The sequence below is a fragment of the Anabrus simplex genome, chromosome 3 (assembly GCF_040414725.1).
Source record: "Anabrus simplex isolate iqAnaSimp1 chromosome 3, ASM4041472v1, whole genome shotgun sequence".
Taxonomy (NCBI): Eukaryota; Metazoa; Arthropoda; class Insecta; order Orthoptera; family Tettigoniidae; genus Anabrus; species Anabrus simplex.
Genome location: NC_090267.1, coordinates 370,416,380 through 370,438,020, shown reverse-complemented (window position 1 = coordinate 370,438,020; position 21,641 = coordinate 370,416,380). Strand labels below are relative to the sequence as shown.

The 21,641-nt window shown below is 41.6% G+C and overlaps 1 protein-coding gene across 1 annotated transcript in view; it reads right to left on the bottom strand.

Annotated features, from left to right (window-relative positions):
• LOC136866387 (sodium-dependent noradrenaline transporter-like) overlaps positions 1-21,641 on the bottom strand; it is a 184,295-nt gene that overhangs the window by 55,969 nt on the left and 106,685 nt on the right. Inside the window, exon 7 of the mRNA XM_067143290.2 lies at positions 18,131-18,255. Within this exon, the coding sequence (XP_066999391.1) occupies positions 18,131-18,255 (125 nt within the window). The remainder of the gene's footprint in view (positions 1-18,130; positions 18,256-21,641) is intronic.

Here is a 21,641-nt window from a genome sequence, read left to right as displayed (position 1 = left end):
GGTACGAAATGAGACGAAATGTTATTACAATTTAAAAATCCAGAATCCTCCACTAACCAGATTCGAAAACGGGAGGGCGAAGAACGAATGGATGGATATGAAGTTAAAACAATCAGTGGATCCGACCCGCAATACCCCACATTCCCAGAAACTAGCGTTAAATGATAGTATTACTGACCAAGGGATTGCGTCTAAAGCACAATACTGAATCGATAATGCTTGTAGACGAATCGGGTCCAAAATCCAGGTCATCTGCCCCTCAAAATGTTATTTATCGCTAGGAAAATAGAACCATGCTATTTATTATGTTCCGGTACTAATCAAAAGTAGCGTAGACTCGCGGTATTCCACACATTATGGTACTACTCACATGTAATGAAATTCGCACATATAACACAAACCTATGGTAGTAGTATAATAGACGGGTTCGGCGGCCTCCTCCTCCTCCGGCTCTCGGAAGAGGCCTCCTCCTCAGCCAGTGGCCTCTCACCTCCTCCTCAGCCAGTGGCCTCCCAGTGGCCACCTCCTCCTCCTCCTCAGCCAGTGGCCTCCCAGTGGCCTCCTCCACCTCAGCCAGAGGCCTCTTCTAGTGCTGCCAACTTAACCTAACTAGCGCGAGATAAACAAAGCCACGTGCTTTTTGACAGACAACAACGCACCGCTAACCTCAGTACTGCCATCTTGACGGGCCTAAACCTCAGTAGTGCCAACTTAACCTCACAAGCGCGAGGTAAACAAAGCCACGTGCTTTTTGACAGCCACGTGCTTTTTGACAGATTTGTAAACAAAGCCACGTGCTTTTTGACAGCTGTCATCGACAACAACGCATCGCAAACCTCAGTACTACCATCTTGACGGGCCTAAACCCCAGTAGTGCCAACTTAACCTAACTAGCATGAGGTAAACAAAGCCACGTGTTTTTTGACAGCCACGTGCTTTTTGACAGACAACAACGCATCGCTAACCTCAGTACTGCCATCTTGACGGGCCTAAACCTTAGTGGTACCAACTTAACCTCACTAGCGCGAGGTAAACAAAGCCACGTGCTTTTTGACAGCCACGTGCTTTTGACAGATTTGTAAACAAAGCCACGTGCTTTTTGACAGACAACAACGCATCGCAAACCTCAGTACTGCCATCTTGACGGGAATAAACCTTAGTGGTACCAACTTAACCTCACTAGCTCGAGATAAACAAATCCACGTGCTTTTTGACAGCCACGTGCTTTTTTGATAGCTGTCATCTGCCATCTTTGAGCACAGTGCTGCCCTCTTTAGCTACTTACCTTTGAAATGTGGTGGCGGATAATTTGGAAAAATGCTTTTCGACATGCAGCCATCTTTAATCCAGAGAGAACAGTGCTGCCCTCTATGTGGTGGCGGCAAATTCCACGTGCTCTTGTTTGAAAACATACTCACGTGCTTTTTTGACAGCTGTCATCCGCCATCTTTAATCCAGAGAGGACAGTGCTGCCCTCTATGTGGTGGCGGCAAATTCCACGTGCTCTTGTTTGAAAACATACTCACGTGCTTTTTTGACAGCTGTCATCTGCCATCTTTAATCTATAGAGCACAGTGCTGCCCTCTTTAGCTACTTACCTTTGAAATGTGGTGGCGGCAAATTGAAAAATTCCACGTGCTCTTGTTTGAAAACATACTCACGTGCTTTTTTGACAGCTGTCATCCGCCATCTTTAATCCAGAGAGAACAGTGCTGCCCTCTATGTGGTGGCGGCAAATTCCACGTGCTCTTGTTTGAAAACATACTCACGTGCTTTTTTGACAGCTGTCATCTGCCATCTTTAATCTATAGAGCACAGTGCTGCCCTCTTTAGCTACTTACCTTTGAAATGTGGTGGCGGCAAATTGAAAAATTCCACGTGCTCTTGTTTGAAAACATACTCACGTGCTTTTTTGACAGCTGTCATCCGCCATCTTTAATCCAGAGAGAACAGTGCTGCCCTCTATGTGGTGGCGGCAAATTGAAAAATTCCACGTAGAAACAAAGCCATGTGCTTTTTTGACAGCTGTCATCTGCCATCTTTGAGAACAGTGCTGCCCTCTATGTGGTGACGGCAAATTCCACGTAGAAACATACTCACGTGCTTTTTTGACAGCTGTCATCCGCCATCTTTGAGAACAGTGCTGCCCTCTATGTGGTGGCGGCAAATTGAAAAATTCCACGTAGAAACAAAGCTATGTGCTTTTTTGACAGCTGTCATCCACCATCTTTAATCCGAAGAGAACAGTGCTGCCCTCTATGTGGTGACGGCAAATTCCACGTAGAAACAAAGCCATGTGCAGCTGTCATCTGCCATCTTTAATCACCGTGCTGCCCGGTGACGGCAAATTCCACGTAGAAACAAAGCCATGTGCTTTTTTGACAGCTGTCATCCGCCATCTTTAATCACCGTGCTACACTCTATGTGGTGGCGACAAATTCTAAATGCTTTACAAACCCATGTGCTTTTCTGACAGAGCTGTCATCCACCATCTTTAATCACCGTGCTGCCCCGGTGACGGCAAATTCCACGTGCTCTTGTTTGGAAACAAAGCTTTTAATCCAGAGAGAACAGTGCTGCCCCGGCGGCGGTAAATTCCACGTGCTCTTGTTAGTTCGTGATTTAAAATCTAAGCTAACTGTAAATCCCCGATTCTCGACAGATTCTTAATCCGAGTTGTCAGGAAGGGCAACCAAGAGCTTAGATACTGCTAGTTTTGCATCAGGGAGGGCGACTAGTCTTAAAAACAAATTCTTGCGATTTAAAATCTTAGTCAGGAAGGGCATCCGGCCGTAAAACAATAGTTCGTGATTTAAAATCTAAGAAGTTGATCTAGCTGTAAATCCCCGATTCTCGACAGATTCTCAATCCGAGTTGTCAGGAAGGGCAACCGGTCGTAAAACTATGAGGTTAGATACTGCTAGTTTTGCATCAGGAAGGACAACTCAACACATTCATGCGATTTAAACACATTTTTATTCCCAAGAGAATCGAACCCGAGACTACCGGGTGAGAGGCATGCATACTGTAGGCTATAGATTTGTCCTACAGTCCTCGAAGTATCGGCACAGTCATTCTGAGCGAGTTGTGTGGAATGCATGTGTTAGCTGAAATTGTATACGTATCTTCCGGCTCGACCTTGAACGAAGACACTGATAAGCGGCTTGTAACTCGCGAACGTCTTCTTATGTGAGTACCATTCAAGCTCTTAAAACATAGTACTAATTAAGGTTGTAAAATATTCTGAAATAGTCCACCTCTGTAGTGCAGTAGTTAGCTGCTACCCTCGGAGGTCCGAGTTCGATTCCCGGCTCTGCCATAGAATGTGTAGCATTTAGCCTATGTAAGTTCCTAACGTAAACTATCATGATTGTACGGAGAGGTTAAAACACACACAGTGCCTACTCCTATCGAAAGAACCTGCACGGTACCGGCATATAGGCTTCTCCTGGTGAAGGAGCTTGCACATGGTTTAACGCCTCCTATCAACAGCCCTTACTTCATGCTGGCTTTTTTGCACACCCCGCCTCACACCATAGTTTTATACGACCGGCTGCCCTTCCTGACTAGGATTTTAAATCGCAGTATACGTGATAAATTTGTTGTAGCGGGTTTTATAACTAGATATCCCGGTACCGATACATAGCCTACTCCCGACTAGAAGAAGCCTGCACAAGGCTTATTGCCTCCATCCGACAAATGAATCACCGTCAAGTCATGTACTCAAAAAATCATTTTCGAAGGAGTCTGCACAAGGTTTAACGTCCCCATCAACAGCCCTTACTTATTGCTAGCTTTTACACACACCCCGCCTCACACCATAGTTTTATACGACCGGCTGCCCTTCCTGACTAGGATTTTAAATCGCAGTATACGTGATAAATTTGTTGTAGCGGGTTTTATAACTAGATATCCCGGTACCGATACATAGCCTACTCCCGACTAGAAGAAGCCTGCACAAGGCTTATTGCCTCCATCCGACAAATGAATCACTGTCAAGTCTTGTACTCAAAAAATCATTTTCGAAGGAGTCTGCACAAGGTTTAACGTCCCCATCAACAGCCCTTACTTATTGCTAGCTTTTACACACACCCCGCCTCACACCATAGTTTTATACGACCGGCTGCCCTTCCTGACTAGGATTTTAAATCGCAGTATACGTGATAAATTTGTTGTAGCGGGTTTTATAACTAGATATCCCGGTACCGACACATAGCCTACTCCCGACTAGAAGAAGCCTGCACAAGGCTTATTGCCTCCATCCGACAAATGAATCACTGTCAAGTCTTGTACTCAAAAAAATCATTTTCGAAGGAGTCTGCACAAGGTTTAACGTCCCCATCAACAGCCCTTACTTATTGCTAGCTTTTTTGCACACCCCGCCTCACACCATACGACCGGCTGCCCTTCCTGACTAGGATTTTAAATCGCAGTATACGTGATAAATTTGTTGTAGCGGGTTTTATAACTAGATATCCCGGTACCGATACATAGCCTACTCCCGACTAGAAGAAGCCTGCACAAGGCTTATTGCCTCCATCCGACAAATGAATCACCGTCAAGTCATGTACTCAAAAAAATCATTTTCGAAGGAGTCTGCACAAGGTTTAACGTCCCCATCAACAGCCCTTACTTATTGCTAGCTTTTTTGCACACCCCGCCTCACACCATACGACCGGTTGCCCTTCCTGACTAGGATTTTAAATCGATATCCCGACATAGCCTACTCCTACCGAAGAAGTCAGCTTAACGCCTCCATCCAACAAATGAATCACCCTCAAACACTCTTCAATCATTCTCGCTACTTCGGAAGATAGCGGGTTCGAACTGGAAGCCGTAAATGCTAGGCGAGGGGCCTGCGCGATCGTCATTACATGATCTAGCTTTAGCTCAATACCTACAGGTAAGGAATACCGCGTATGTACCCTCGAGAAGTCGAGGATCACACGCTAACTTTCCAAGGATCGAACTCTTAAATTCTGACACCTCGGTATCAACAGGAGGTTTGAATACGTCAGCCTGCAGGTAGGAGCTCTTGTTTGCATTCGTTCCGACTGTACCGCAGTTGTCAGCTCAGCGATTATCATATCCGCTTGGTAACAAGCAGAATATTTAGCCGCAGCAGTCTGCGCGAAGTGCTCACAGTTCTCTGTATGCGTTTATTACATGCACACATCTCCCGTCTGCAGTGAATATTATTCTTCAGCCTTTATCTTAAGGTAAGGTAGAACTGTTAATTACCTTTTTTTATTTGCAAAGCAACTTCTACGCTAGACATCTACATTCATATATGTTTGTTCTTTTTTTAGGTACCGTTCGAAAGTACGCAACAATTTTATTCATCCCAGTAACAGCCTGCAGCACGTGCATTTTTTTAAAGGTATGTTTTCGAACTTTGAGTTGTAAAGATAATTAGGTTAGATGATGTACCCTACACTACATTCATATATGTTTCTTCTTTTTTTAGGTACGACCAGAATATTATCATTCGAGTTTCAGGCTTGAACGCACGCATTTTATACATCCGAGTAACAGTTTGCAGCGCGAAGATTTTAAGGTATGTCTGACCTCTATTCGTTGAAACTTGGTTTCTTCTAAAACATCGTAACTTTAGTCTATTGATAAATAGTTGTTCTCTTTAATCCTCACGCTATAGACGAGGTGCGTACATAGCTATGTCTGCCCTCAACAGGCTGAAACTTGGTTTCTTCCGTAACTTTAAGCTAATCATAAATAGTTGTTCTCTTTAATCAACATACTATAGACGTGGTATAATTTCAAACACGTACACATAGCTATGTCTGCCCTCAACGGGCTGAAACTTGGTTTCTTCCGAACATCGTAACTTTAGTCTATTGATAAATAGTTGTTCTCTTTAATCTACATACTATAGACGAGGTGCGTACATAGCTATGTCCGTCCTCAACAGGCTTAAACTTGGTTTCTTCCGAACATCGTAACTTTAGTCTATTGATAAATAGTTGTTCTCTTTAATCTACATACTATAGACGTAGTATAATTTCAAACACGCACACATAGCTATGTCTGCCCTCAACAGGTTGAAAGTTGGTTTCTTCCGAACATCGTAACTTTAAGCTAATCATAAATAGTTGTTCTCTTTAATCAACATACTATAGACGTGGTATAATTTCAAACACGCACACGTAGCTATGTCTGTCCTCAACAGGTTGAAACTTGGTTTCTTCCGAACATCGTAACTTTAGTCGTTCTCTTCAATCCTCATGCTATAGGCCTAACTCACAGCCATGTCCAACCTCTATAGGTTGAACATCGCAACTTTAGGCTAATCTCTATTGGTTGTTCTCTTTTCAGAACTTGTTGCATACGCTGTTCACCTAAACACTTTATTCGAAGAAAGAGAAGACACTATGTTCCCATGCGAGCTGTGTAAGGCAATGTTCACAAGACGTGACAACCTTGCACGCCATGTAAAAACAAAACATCATCAGCTATCTGCTTGCGACTATAACCCAACTATGTTCCCCTGCGAACAGTGTAAGGCAACGTTCGTAAGACAGGATAACCTCGCACGTCATATAAAAGCAAAACACCCTAGCATAACATCTGCTTTATGTGATGTTTGCGGGCTGTACTTCGCTAATGCAGAGCAATACCAGGCTCACTTAGCAGAGGTACATCAAATATCTACTTGCCCTCAGGTAGTAGTAGGGAAAAAGCGTGCAGCTACTGATGTAGCTGTAGAAAGTACTAGTAGTAAAAAACCTAGGAAAAATGAACTTCAAACTATTCACTGCGAGCACTGTAACACTGATGTACCATCTTCGCATTTTCAGGGACACTTACGGAGTAATGCGCATAAAAATAATGCGTGTAGAAGTGGTAGTAACGCAAACATCGAGGAAATTAATACAGCATTTAAAAGTAGGATTGCTAGTTACCGAATTCGCACCAGTCAAAAGTTTCAGAGCACTTCAAACTTTTTAAATTGCGTTCAACCGGATGTACAACAGCTTCTTGCTAAATCTTTGTCCAATCATAGTTTATTTAAAGTTAATTTTGAACTTTTCGCCTTGTACATTAAAAGCACGGATGAATCCGAAATAACGGACATTAAATCATTTAATACGAAGAATTTTGTCATAAGTGAGTCGACTAATTTTGGTGATGTACTTAGGGATGTCTCTAACATTATTTCAACTAAGAGCGAGGAATTTCAGGAAAAGGAATCAGGGTGGGCTTTAGTTGAGATAATGTATCTAGAAGTTAACATCAATAAGTACAATCCCATGCGAGGTTCATCGTACATCGAGCTGCCGGCATGGATTCAGCGAAAAGAAGCTGTTGTAAACATCCAAAACAATGACGAAGCATGTTTCGCATGGGCGGTGATGTCGGCTTTAAATCCTGCGAAATCAGACGTAGCTAAGAGAACATCATCCTATCTACACTATTCAACGCAGCTAAATTTCGATAGTATAGAATTTCCCGTACAGTTAAAGGATATTAAGCGCTTTGAGGAACTAAATAACATTAGTATCAATGTGTATGGTGTAGAGAAAAAGTCTGTAGTAGGTCCTCTGTATTATACATGTCATAAGAAGAGTACTCACGTTAATTTACTCTATATTGAAAACAGTGAGAATAGCCACTTTTGCTGGATTAAAAATCTGAGTAGACTTGTTGGCAGTCAGTTGTCAAACAGGTGTAACAAAAAGTGGCTATGTGATGGATGCTTGCAGTATTTCAGAAATGAAGATCAGTTAACGAAGCATTCCAAGAATGACTGCAATCATGTACGTACAGAGATACCTACTACAGGCAATAATGTTTTAAAATTTACAAATTTTCACAAGCAGATGTGGGTACCGTTCGTGATTTATGCAGACTTTGAAGCCATCCTCACGCCATGCAACACATGCTCACCTAATCCTGACAACTCTTTCACTAATACTACGCACATGCATGTCCCGTATAGCTTCGCGTATTACATCAAGTGTAGTTACGATAGTACGCTTAACAAGTTAGAGCTGTATCGAGGACATGATGCTGCTAAAGTATTTTTAGAAAGACTTGAAAGTGATGCAGTTCGTCTCGGTCGTATTCTGAATAGTAATATTCCTATGAAGCCACTCACCGACATTCAGTTAAATGATCATGAACGTGCTACAAAGTGTAGCATTTGTGATGGGGAATTTTCCGAAAATGACCCTAAAGTTTTTGATCATGATCATTTAACTGGTTTCTACAGATGTGCCGCTCATTATAGCTGTAATCTTAAGTATAGAGTTCCTAAATTTATCCCTGTAATTTTTCATAACTTATCTGGTTACGACTCTCATTTCATCATTTCACAATTTCGAGCTTCGGATGAAAAAGTAGATATAATCCCTCAGAATAAAGAGCGGTACATTGCGTTTGCAAAGTCTGTAAAAGTAGATGCTGAGCATTCTATAAAACTGAGATTCCTTGACTCGTTTCGCTTTATGGCGAGTAGCCTCGATAAACATTCTAGTCATTTACAGCCTGAACAATTTACAGAAATTCGACGCGTTTTCCCTGAAGAAACGCAGTTTAATTTACTTCGGCGTAAGGGTGTTTTTTGTTACGAATATCTCGACTGCTTAGACCGCCTCGAAGAACGTGCCTTACCATCGAAACAATCCTTTTACAGCTCGCTGAATTCAGCAGATATTAGTGATGATGACTATTTACATGCACAACATATCTGGGAGCAGTTCCACATTCAAACGCTAGGTGAATACTCCGATTTATATTTAAAGACAGATGTACTTTTGTTAGCTGATGTTTTTGAAAATTTTCGCTGTGTTTGCATGAACACCTACAGCCTTGACCCATGTCAGTATTTTACTGCACCTGGGTTAAGTTGGGACGCGATGTTAAAATACACGCGTGTGAATTTGGAGCTGCTAACGGATATCGATATGGTGCACTTTATAAAAGCATCCATTCGAGGCGGTCTGAGTCAGTGTAGCGGCCGGTATTCGAGTGCTAATAATAAGTACATGCCGAGTTTCGATACCAGTCAGGAATCTCAGTATATCGTTTATCTGGATGCTAATAATCAGTATGGGTGGGCGATGAGTCAGCATCTACCGGTGAGTGGTTTCCGCTGGCTGACGCAGTGCGAAATTGATGCTTTACAGCTACACGCCCTAGGCGATGAAGCTGATAAAGGTTATTTCCTCGAAGTTGACTTACAGTATCCGAAAGAGTTACACACTTCTCATAATGACCTACCGTTCTGCCCTGAAAATATGAAGTCCCCGTACATTGCATCAACGACGAAAATGCTCATTGCTAATTTATGCGATAAATCTAAGTATATCATTCATTACCGAAATTTAAAACAGTGTTTGCAGCATGGTTTGAAGTTATCCAAAATTCATCGCGTACTAGAATTTAATCAGTCACCGTGGCTAAAGCCATATATCGATCTGAACAATAATTTAAGAACGAATGCGGTTAACGAGTTTGAAAAAGATTTCTACAAGCTCATGAATAATAGTGTGTTTGGTAAGACTATGGAGAATGTTGACAAACGCGTTGATGTAAAATTGATTACAAACTGGGATAATATTAAGAAAAGGTATGGTGCTAACTATTTAATAAGTAAACCAAATTTCCACAGCTGCACCATCATACATGAGAATTTAGTTATTATACAGATGAATCGTGTCAAGGTTAAGTATGACAAACCTACCTACGTCGGCTTCACAGTACTTGAATTGGCTAAAACACTCATGTATGAATTCCATTACGATTATATGATGAAGAAGTACGCGCATAATGCGCAATTGCTCTACACAGATACCGATTCGTTTATTTATCAAATCAAAACTGATGACTATTACAATGATATAAAGCCTGACTTGGGTAGGTTTGATACGAGTAACTATCCTGCAGATAATCAATATCATCTACCGCTAGTGAACAAAAAGGTTCTAGGTAAAATGAAAGATGAATGTGCTGGGAATATTATCGATTCATTTGTAGGTACTAAATCCAAGTCATATTGCATAAAACTCTTAAATGAATTACAAATAAAGAGATTGAAGGGGGTTAAAAAGAATGTCGTTCAGAATCAGCTAAGTTTTGAAAACTATAACAATTGCATTAAAAGTAATCCACCTGTTTTGCATAAGCAAATGTCTGTCATTAGAAGCAAGAAGCACCAGTTGTACACTCATTTAATTAGTAAGGTAGCCCTTAATAGCGATGATTGTAAACGGTTTGTCATTCCAAATTCTACCAACACGCTAGCCTGGGGGCATAGTAGTATTGATAAGTACTACTTTACATAAACATTATGCTAGAGGTGTGTGTACTTACGTTACGCTGTCTTACATCACAATTCGGGAGAGGAACGCTGGTACGGCAAGTCTAAACTTGTACATTCAAGAATTGCATCGAGAAGTACGCTAGGGTGAAATGATTCGAGATAAAACTTGTACATACAAGATGTAAATAAATAATGTAGAATTGGCATATTCTTTTATTTTAGGTTAGGTATCACCTTCCTCTGCTCCTTATTTGCAGGATAGAGTTTTTGTTTATTACTCATAGAAGAAAGAAGGTGATGAGCAGTTTCGTGAGTATAGTTCGGTAAGTATCTCGAGAGCAGAATTTTTTTTTGTCAAAAAAGCACATAGCTTTGTAAAGCACGTAGAATTTGCCACCACCGGGGCAGCACTGTTCTCTCTGGATTAAAAGCTTTGTTTTCAAACAAGAGCACGTGGAATTTTTCAATTTGCCGCCACCACATAGAGGGCAGCACTGTTCTCAAAGATGGCAGATGACAGCTGTCAAAAAAGCACATGGCTTTGTTTCTACGTGGAATTTGCCGTCACCATATAGAGGGCAGCACTGTTCTCTCTGGATTAAAGATGGCGGATGACAGCTGTCAAAAAAGCACGTGAGTATGTTTTCAAACAAGAGCACGTGGAATTTTTCAATTTGCCGCCACCACATTTCAAAGGTAAGTAGCTAAAGAGGGCAGCACTGTGCTCTATAGATTAAAGATGGCAGATGACAGCTGTCAAAAAAGCACGTGAGTATGTTTTCAAACAAGAGCACGTGGAATTTGCCGCCACCACATAGAGGGCAGCACTGTTCTCTCTGGATTAAAGATGGCGGATGACAGCTGTCAAAAAAGCACGTGAGTATGTTTTCAAACAAGAGCACGTGGAATTTTTCAATTTGCCGCCACCACATTTCAAAGGTAAGTAGCTAAAGAGGGCAGCACTGTGCTCTATAGATTAAAGATGGCAGATGACAGCTGTCAAAAAAGCACGTGAGTATGTTTTCAAACAAGAGCACGTGGAATTTGCCGCCACCACATAGAGGGCAGCACTGTTCTCTCTGGATTAAAGATGGCGGATGACAGCTGTCAAAAAAGCACGTGAGTATGTTTTCAAACAAGAGCACGTGGAATTTGCCGCCACCACATAGAGGGCAGCACTGTTCTCTCTGGATTAAAGATGGCTGCATGTCGAAAAGCATTTTTTCAAATTATCCGCCACCACATTTCAAAGGTAAGTAGCTAAAGAGGGCAGCACTGTGCTCAAAGATGGCAGATGACAGCTATCAAAAAAGCACGTGGCTGTCAAAAAGCACGTGGATTTGTTTATCTCGAGCTAGTGAGGTTAAGTTGGTACCACTAAGGTTTATTCCCGTCAAGATGGCAGTACTGAGGTTTGCGATGCGTTGTTGTCTGTCAAAAAGCACGTGGCTTTGTTTACAAATCTGTCAAAAGCACGTGGCTGTCAAAAAGCACGTGGCTTTGTTTACCTCGCGCTAGTGAGGTTAAGTTGGTACCACTAAGGTTTAGGCCCGTCAAGATGGCAGTACTGAGGTTAGCGATGCGTTGTTGTCTGTCAAAAAGCACGTGGCTGTCAAAAAACACGTGGCTTTGTTTACCTCATGCTAGTTAGGTTAAGTTGGCACTACTGGGGTTTAGGCCCGTCAAGATGGTAGTACTGAGGTTTGCGATGCGTTGTTGTCGATGACAGCTGTCAAAAAGCACGTGGCTTTGTTTACAAATCTGTCAAAAAGCACGTGGCTGTCAAAAAGCACGTGGCTTTGTTTACCTCGCGCTTGTGAGGTTAAGTTGGCACTACTGAGGTTTAGGCCCGTCAAGATGGCAGTACTGAGGTTAGCGGTGCGTTGTTGTCTGTCAAAAAGCACGTGGCTTTGTTTATCTCGCGCTAGTTAGGTTAAGTTGGCAGCACTAGAAGAGGCCTCTGGCTGAGGTGGAGGAGGCCACTGGGAGGCCACTGGCTGAGGAGGAGGAGGAGGTGGCCACTGGGAGGCCACTGGCTGAGGAGGAGGTGAGAGGCCACTGGCTGAGGAGGAGGCCTCTTCCGAGAGCCGGAGGAGGAGGAGGCCGCCGAACCCGTCTATTATACTACTTATGGTGTTTCGCACACTGCGGCGCTATTTACAGGCAACGCAAACCTATGGCGTTCCTCACGTAAGTGGACTAACCACAGGGACTCGCACTATCCCGTGGTGTTCCTCACATTGTGGGTACTAAGCATAGGCAAGGCAGAACCATGGTGTCGCTCATCCCATGGTGTTGTTCATATAGGGTTACGAATCACAGGTACTGTAAAATGCATCCTGAGCCACACACTGTCGCTACTAATCACAAACCTATTTTGTACCTAACATAGTGGTACGACGCGCAAGTAAAAGCGACCCATGGTGTTCCCCGCGTGGTGATACTAATGACACGTAGTTTCAGGGTTCTAATAAAATCATCCCTTGGTCGCCCTTTTTAGTCGCCTTTTACGACAGGCAGGGGATACCGTGGGTGTATTCTTGGTCTGCGTCCCCCACTCACAGGGGGTTGTGTGTTTGGTCCGCGAGAGGTATTTTATTTCCCTCAAGTCCGCCGAAAAGCCGGTTAGGACCCCCCCCCCCCCCTATCCGCCACCTGGGACGCGCCACGTGGGAGTATCACCTCTGCCCCCTTCTATGCCAGCGTAGTAGGTTCGTAGACATCATTTTTTGTTTGTTACGGAGATTAATTGGTAATTTCTTTGTTTTTTGTGCTTTTTCAATGAAAATTATTTCTTTACACTCTTCTATCATGTACAGTAGCCTATATGAGTGAATTCTTAGCTGACAATACCAATGTTGCCTTATAATATTTCAAGTATGGTTTACACATAATTTTGAGTTACGTATCGAATAATAATATATTTATACTGTATATTTTGGACTGTGGAATGTATTTAAGAAATAAAATACCAACAGTTTTCAGACGTTTATTTTTCGTTACGCGCATTGGAATTGCCAGTCTAACCAATTACACCAATTTTACCTGGTATAAACGGTTTAAAATGAATGTTATACCAAATATACCTAACAGGTTTTAAACATCGTCGCAACTCCACATACAACACACAACAAACCACCACAAGAACACACAGTAGTGAATACATTCCTCCATATAGGGTTAGCATCAGGAAAGGCATCCGGCGGAAAAGCTGAGCTTATTCCACATCCGTACTGACCCCATGCAGTTAGGAAAAGGCATATACGTCTCTGAGAAGGCCCTACATTAATGTATGGGTCCTTCACTAGGATTACTTGTTCGAGACTTGGAAAATATCCATAGGAAAACAGGACAATTTGTTCTGGGTGATTTCCGACAAGAGGGCAGTGTTACGAAATAATAATAATAATAATAATAATAATAATAATAATAATAATAATAATAATAATAATAATAATAATAATAATAATGAAATATAATTCATTGCAGAAAAACAGCGGTTATTTTTCAGTTCATTTGATCCTGATAATAACATTTTTAGTATTTTAGGATATATTTTCATTAATTTATCGTAACACGAGTATTGCTTTTAAAATAGACCCCCGTCCACAAAATTCGGTAAGCGGTAACAGTTGCAAGAAATGCATATGTGTTGCGTGAAAGTGTTACCGATTACCACTTACCGACCGCATATTGAAGTGTGTGTGCGGAGGCCTAATGATTGAATTAGCTTTTAAGGATTTTACCAAATGCAACTGATATTTATTATGAAAGTGTTTGATTTAAAATTTAATTTTTATGTGACTTTTTTCTTTTACATGAAAAATAACATAGTATCAGTATTTACACCATACACATACAGCGTAATAAGCTATCCTCAGTATTGATAAGCATGAAAATGTATCACATTACTAATACTATTTAACAATTAATTAAACCAACGTCAGTGAAGTTGATGGTCATGGTCATGATTAGACTTGAATATTCGTTAGGATGCCCTCTCAATAAGAAATGTGTTTTTAAAATGATATATAAGGGGGAGGAAGCCCTTAATTTGTGGTGCCCGGGATGACTGTTCCGCCCTGATAGGTAACTATTTTTCTAGTAGAACTGCCGTATAAAGCCGGTGTTAGTATCATTTTTGCATAACCCGTCTGAAGTTAACTAATTTTTTTACTTTTATATAGTATAGGTATTTTTTGGCGCATCGATATATTCCATGTAAGATTGAAATGACGCTGTAATTTTTAAAATACCGAGAGGTGGTTGATAAGTTGTTTTCCTAATTCATTTTGATTGGAGAAGTTTTTGTGAGGTGGTATAATTGTATCAGTTATTTGGAAAAAGACCATATATTCAATTACTCTCTCTCTCTTAAAAACAAATATGACCACGATCACCACCATTTTTTGAAAATTCCTTTTATTACACAAGTGTGTTCTTTGCACAGAGCAGCTCATTTACTGTGAAAGATACACTTCTTCAAGCTTTCTAAATGCAGTGGAATGGGGTGACAGTTTTCTTTGTTTAGTTCGAAAGAGCCATATCTCCGGATATACACAAGGGCGCCCATATCTGGGGGCAAGGTGGGGCCGCGGCCCCGCCTAGCTCTCGGGGAAAGGCAAAAATCTAGTCTAGTCAGGTGTTTTCCTTTCAAGAAAATGATTTAAAAGTCAGTATTACGTAGAAGCGGTAGTGCCGTTCCCCACCAAAAGGCAGTGAACACCGTGGTTTATTCTACCACAGAATACAAGTCGCTATTTATCTTCCAAAATATTAAAAATACTACGTACCCCCAGGTATGCCCCCCCCCCACTGCAAACTGTCATATGGGCGCTGATGGATATACATACGGCATTTTCCAACTACCCGGGAAGCATTTTCTTCAAATGCGATATTGTATTTCTCTGGCTGTTGTGTCGCTGTACTTCAGAATTTAACGTGAGTGATTCAGGAGCTTTAGAGATTAATAGGGTAGTTGAAATAAAAAGAGGATAGATGTCTGAAATGAACATCTGTATACAAGTGGAGTTATAAAGCGAACTAGAATCAAAAGTGAAAATTATACCAACCATGCTGGATAGACTGTCGATGCAAAGACACGCATTTTCTGATAGTTACGGTGCCCAAAACCGCAACCACACAGAAGTCAGTTTCCTTTTGAAGATTTTTTGCAAGTATTAAATTTAATACGATTCACCACTATTTTTCAGCGAAAGGGCATCCCGTTTTGCCCTATTACGGGGACTTCGGTGCTGAAAGAGAGGCTTAACAAGATCAAACTTATAAGTTACACCTGAACAGTATTATACATTAATCAGTCCTTCTTCATTGAAATTTATCATCATACACATATGAAATGAAGATGTTTTACACTAAAAGGAATGGCGGACAAATCACTACAAAAGAGAATGTACTTTCAGTTCAGTCACAAGCAAAACACCAACAAATCAGAAAATATAATTTCAAATTGCAAAATATTTCTATTTCGAATACTGTTCAACTTTCACCCTTGCTGCGAGATGTAGTGTTTACGGTTCACTATGTCTTCTGGTATGGGCTAGAATAAATTTGTTACTTTCATCGTCCTGTCTCGGTCTTATCCTTGGCTTTGACAATATGAAAGTGACCGAGGTATGAGCGATGCTAGTAGTGCCATAATTAACGCAGCCAGTCTCTGTTATGAATGGTGTGAAAATATCGCTCGTAGGGTCGGTTGGTGCATGCATTTAAGTGGGTTTGGCAAACTGATATGTAATAACGTCTGGCTCGTTGAGGAAAGCAATGGGAAACTACCTCACTCCTTATATCCCCAGTATGCCTCTTCATTGACGCCTAGGTTATCTATGACAGCTGTTGGCGGAACTGTGGAGGATCAAACCAGTCTTCGGGCTGAATACCCGACATACCCAACATACCTAACATACAACACACTGTTCAACTAAGCCGGTGCCGTGATTGTATCAAAGCGCATAGACGGTCTTCTAAAAGATGAGTTGTCATTGGGAAAACCGTCTCATAAGGCTCTCCATTGCCACACAAATGTGCCAATAATGGAAAATTTCCTATCCATACTCGAATAATATTAAACACTGCTACAATATATACCTGCAGGGAACGAATACTTCTACAGTAACCCACGCCAGTGGCCAACTACAGACCAAAATGTTCCAGCAGAAGAGGATTTTTTAGACCATGAATCTCATTTTCTGAAGAATATAGACATTGTTACGGGGCCGATGACCGATGTTAGGCCCCTTAAAACAACAAGCATCATCATCATCTTAGGCACTGTTACCTCGTCTCATCATTTTTATTGTTGATTGTAATTCAATTTGTTTTCTGAGCATTAAGCTGATTTTATATTCCGCATTTAGTGGTAGACCTATGCGTCTTCATTTAACTGGATAAGGTCATATTTTCACATAATTCAATTGCGCTCTTTCCCACTAAAATTAATACTGATTTTATGAAAAGTTTATATTAAAATTAAAATTGAAATATCAAAATTGGCCTAGATGATGTTCAAACCTGATAATCGGGTCCATTATAGCCTTGCTTATTTTTGCAGGCAATCATGTCTATTCGCCTGGAACTGCCATTACATGATATGCCGTGGACCTCTGCAGGCACGCTAAAATCTTTCCTACGAAGTTCTTCAGCGATGAAGGACCCGATTTTACGGTGGCGGGAATTCCTCAGTACATAACCTAACGGACAAGATCCAAGGACGTGAGCCAGTGCACTTTTTATACAACTTGCTATACGTCTCACCAAGAGAGATCGGCTTTATGGCGACGATGGGATAGGAAAAGCCTAGGAATGGGAAGAAAGCAGCCGTGGCCTTAAGTAACGTACAGCCCCAGCATTTGTCTGGTGTGAAAATGGGAAACCACGGAAACCAGGGCTGCCGACAGTGGGTTCGAACCCACAATCTCCCGGATGCAAGCTCACAGCTGTGCGAACCTAACCGTACGGTCAGCTCTCCCGGTTGTTTCTTTCCCCCTGCGAACTGTTATCTAATGAGGATAAATATGCTCCGAGCGCAGCTGACCTATTTACAACCAAATGGTCAGAACGTAACTGATGTATTTACTTTAGAGAGCATTCGAGTACTTTTTAATTCTGATGTTGACCCATTGTTTCAGCAGAAACTCTTCAATTTTCTCCTCTGATTAGAAGTCGACATATGTTAATTTCACGAATCTTATGATTTATAATCCTAACTAGCACCTTGGTTGTAGAATATACTGTAGATTGGAAAGTCGATACTTATACAATAAGTTACTCCATAAAGAAGAGCTATTCACCTATAGCCTTCTTGAGAGTTTCATGTCCTCGTTGGAGAAGATATTCTTGTAAGTCACCTACCGTACTGGAATCCAAGGGTTAGATTTGTTTTGGAAACTCTCAATTCCACACGCAAGTTACTCGGAACTATTCAACACTCGCAGATGTGTTCCCCAAGTTTGCTGAACTAGAGATCTTTAAGGAACTATTCAACACTCGCAGATGTGTTCCCCAAGTTTGCTGAACTAGAGATCTTTAGGGAACTATTCAACACTCGCAGATGTGTTCCCCAAGTTTGCTGAACTAGAGATCTTTAAGGAACTATTCAACACTCGCAGATGTGTTCCCCAAGTTTGCTGAACTAGAGATCTTTAGGGAACTATTCAACACTCGCAGATGTGTTCCCCAAGTTTGCTGAACTAGAGATCTTTAAGGAACTATTCAACACTCGCAGATGTGTTCCCCAAGTTTGCTGAACTAGAGATCTTTAAGGAACTATTCAACACTCGCAGATGTGTTCCCCAAGTTTGCTGAACTAGAGATCTTTAAGGAACTTACCTTCAGTTGCCACGAGACTGATGTCGATGCCTTGTTTGTGAGACATGAAGCCGAGGTAGGTGAATATAACAAACCCAGAGAAGAAGCTGGTAAAACAGTTTACTGCGGTCGTCACTAGGCAATCTCTGTAAAAAGAAGAAAAGACACATTTAATGTGATATCGATGCGTGTTTAACAGCAAGGCAAATATTTAAAAACTAGATGAAGCTTCAGTCAGTTCCGGGAATTTGAAATGCTATGGACCTTAAAACCATCCTACGGACAGGTGGATGATAAAAATGAAGTTTGGTTAAAATATCTCCTGTAGTTTTCCAGTTAGAAGAAATAATGGTTACACGTACCCGCCTTTGAGCTAAGTCCGCTGGGTCTTAGATTGAAAAACAGTCTCCCTCATGAATCCCCCTATGGAAATCGGTTAAATGAGGAATAAGTTTTAGAAATTGAATTTCCATCAAGGCTGGTAGATTTACATTAAGAATGGTCATGTGTATTTTGTGGGAGGGTAAAAATCACTGCTTCGATTTTCCTATAAACCCCCAGTCTATTGAGTGGTTTAGAAATAATATTGGTCATAAATTCTACCCAAGGGCAGGTGGATTCTAAATATGGAGCTTGGTAGAGATATATCCAGTAGTTTTCAAGTTATAAGAATTCAGACAGACAGAGACCAAAGGTAAAAAAAAGAAAAAGAAAAAAAGCACAACCCTATGTTGAGGGTCATTATTACACCTGAAATGATAACTGTACGAAAATTTCACCAAAATAGTCAATGTACAGACATACGATCGTTACTATTTTATTTATATAGATATTGGATGGCGAATATTATTGTTCGGCTGTATGGCTGAGTGGATTTTAAATGGTTAATTCTCTTGGCTCTCCAACATCCCTGCAACTTGTACACCACACACAACACTATCCTCCACCACACTACGTACACTCATATACGCCCACCCTCGTCACAGGGTCTGTCTTACAATGGTTTACAAGGCTAAAATAGCCACAGGAAATTAGTTAAAGAATTTTATTTCAATAAGATCAATGAAAAATGTGTATTCGTCTCCCCAGGTTGATGATGATTATGATGATGATTGTTGTTGTTTAAAGGGGCCTAACGTCTAGACCATTGGCCCCAAGCTGTCTAACATTACGTCCACTTTTGGAAAGCTTCTCTCTTTCACCTTGCCTATCCGACCACCCGTGATAAAAACTTGGTCTCTTAGAGAAAGAGAAAAACGGCTTGCAGTTTTATGTGACTGTTGATATCGTGATGTTAGCCACGGAACCTCTAGTTTTACAGGAAATCTTGCAGGTAGGTATAAAACGGAAATAATGTGAATTAATGAGGCACCTTTAGGCATCCCAGAAACTTAAAAACTTGATATCAGAGACCATGATACTCCCACTATCCCCAGAAAACTCGATAATTCCCACAACTCTCCGAAGAGGGCGAACTAATGTCACTACTCATCTCAGAGACCCCGAAATTTATGGCTCCGACCGCATTTTCGATTATTTTTACATCTCATTCCTCCCTCCTCCTCCCCCAAAGGTGGCTGAACTTGGACTTAAAAAAAATCCGGATTGTCAATCTTCATTTAAGTGACCCAGAAAACTATGGATTCGACACTATTCTCGATTATTTTTTGTTTCACTCCCACCTCGCCCCTCAACTCCCCAACGCCCCACACCCCAAATGGGACTGAATTTGGACTTAAAAATTCCGGATTGTCACTATTTATCTCAGCGTCCCTGAATGGTATGTCGACCCCATTTAAGATTATTTTTATATTTCCTTCCATCCTCCTCCCGCCCCCCAGAGATGGCTGAACTTAGACTTTACAAAATCCGGATTATCAGTACCATATCTCAGCGACCAAGATATGGATTGTCAGTATATATATATCTGCGACCCCGAAGAGTATGGATTCGCCAATCTTTTCGATTATATTTTATATCTCACTCCCCCCCATCGCCCCCCACCCAAAGGGGCTGAATTTGGGCTTTAAAAAATCCCCACCAAAAGGCGACTGAACTTGGACATAACAAAAATCCTAAGTGTCACTATTTATCTCAGCGACCCCGGAAAGTATGGATTCGATACTATTTTTTATTCTTATATATATATCACACCCTTCTCCCCCATCCTCAAAGTGGGCTTAACTTGGACTTTTAAAAAATCCGGTGTGTCACTTTTCATCTCAGCGACCCCAAAAAGTATGGATTCGACACTATTTTCGATTATTTTGATGTATCACTCCCCACTCACCCCCACACCATAGAGGACTGAACTGAGATTTTAAATATTCCGGAGTATCACTATTCATCTCAGCCACCCCGAAAAGTATGGATTCGACACTATTTTCGATATTTTTGTGTATCATTACCCCCTTGCCCCCACCCCATAGGAGAATTAATATGGAATTTAAAAAATCCGAAGTGTCACTATTCGTCAGAGCGACACCTAAAAGTATGGATTCGACACTATTCTCGATTATTTTTATATATCACCCCCCTTCGTCCCCCACCCAAAGGGGACTGAACATGAACTTAAAAAAAATCCGGAGTGTCACTATTCATCTCAGCCACCCCGAAATATATGGAATCGGCACTATTTTTCGATTATTCTTATATACTACTTCCCCTCCCCCACCCCAAAGGGATCTGAAAGTGGACTTTAACAAAATTCGGAGTGTCACTGTTCATCTCAGTGACCCCGAAAAGTATGGATTCGACACTATTTTCGATTATTTTCATATATCACCCCCTCACCCCCACTCCAAAGGGGACTGAAGTTGAATTTTTAAAAATCCGGAGTGTCACTATTAATCTCAGCGACCCCGAAAAGTATGGATTCGACACTATTTTAGATTATTTTAATATATCACTCCCCCTCGCCTCCAACCCTAAGGGGGCTGAACTTGGACTTTAAAAAGTTCGGGGTGTCACTATTCTCGAATATTTTATACGTCACCCCCTCGCCCCCCAGCCCCTATGGGTACACGGTGTGTCTTACCCCACGCGGTTTCTCAAAAGAAATCCGGAGTGTCACTATTCATCTAACGGTCGTAGCCGTGTTGAAACACCGGATCCAGTGAGATTTGCGAAGTTAAGCAACATTGGGTGTGGTCAAGATTTGGATGGGTTGCCACGCGCTGTTGGTGGGGGCTAAGGGAATGGAGGAGCGGAAAGGAACTGGCCTTCCTACCGTACGTAAACTGCGGCCCAGGCACACCTCTGTGGAGGTTCGGACCTGCCTTCGGGCAGAATACACCCTTACCCTTACCCTATTCATCTCAGCGACCCCGAAAAGTATGGATTCGACACTATTTTCGATTATTTTGATATATCACTCCCCCTCAGCCCCCTTTGGAGCTGAAATGGACTTTAACAACATTCGGAGTGTCACTATTCATCTCAGTGACCCCGAAAAGTATGGATTCGACACTATTTTCGAAATGTCACCCCCTCGCCCCCCCCTAAGGGTACTTCGGGTGTCTTACCCCCACGC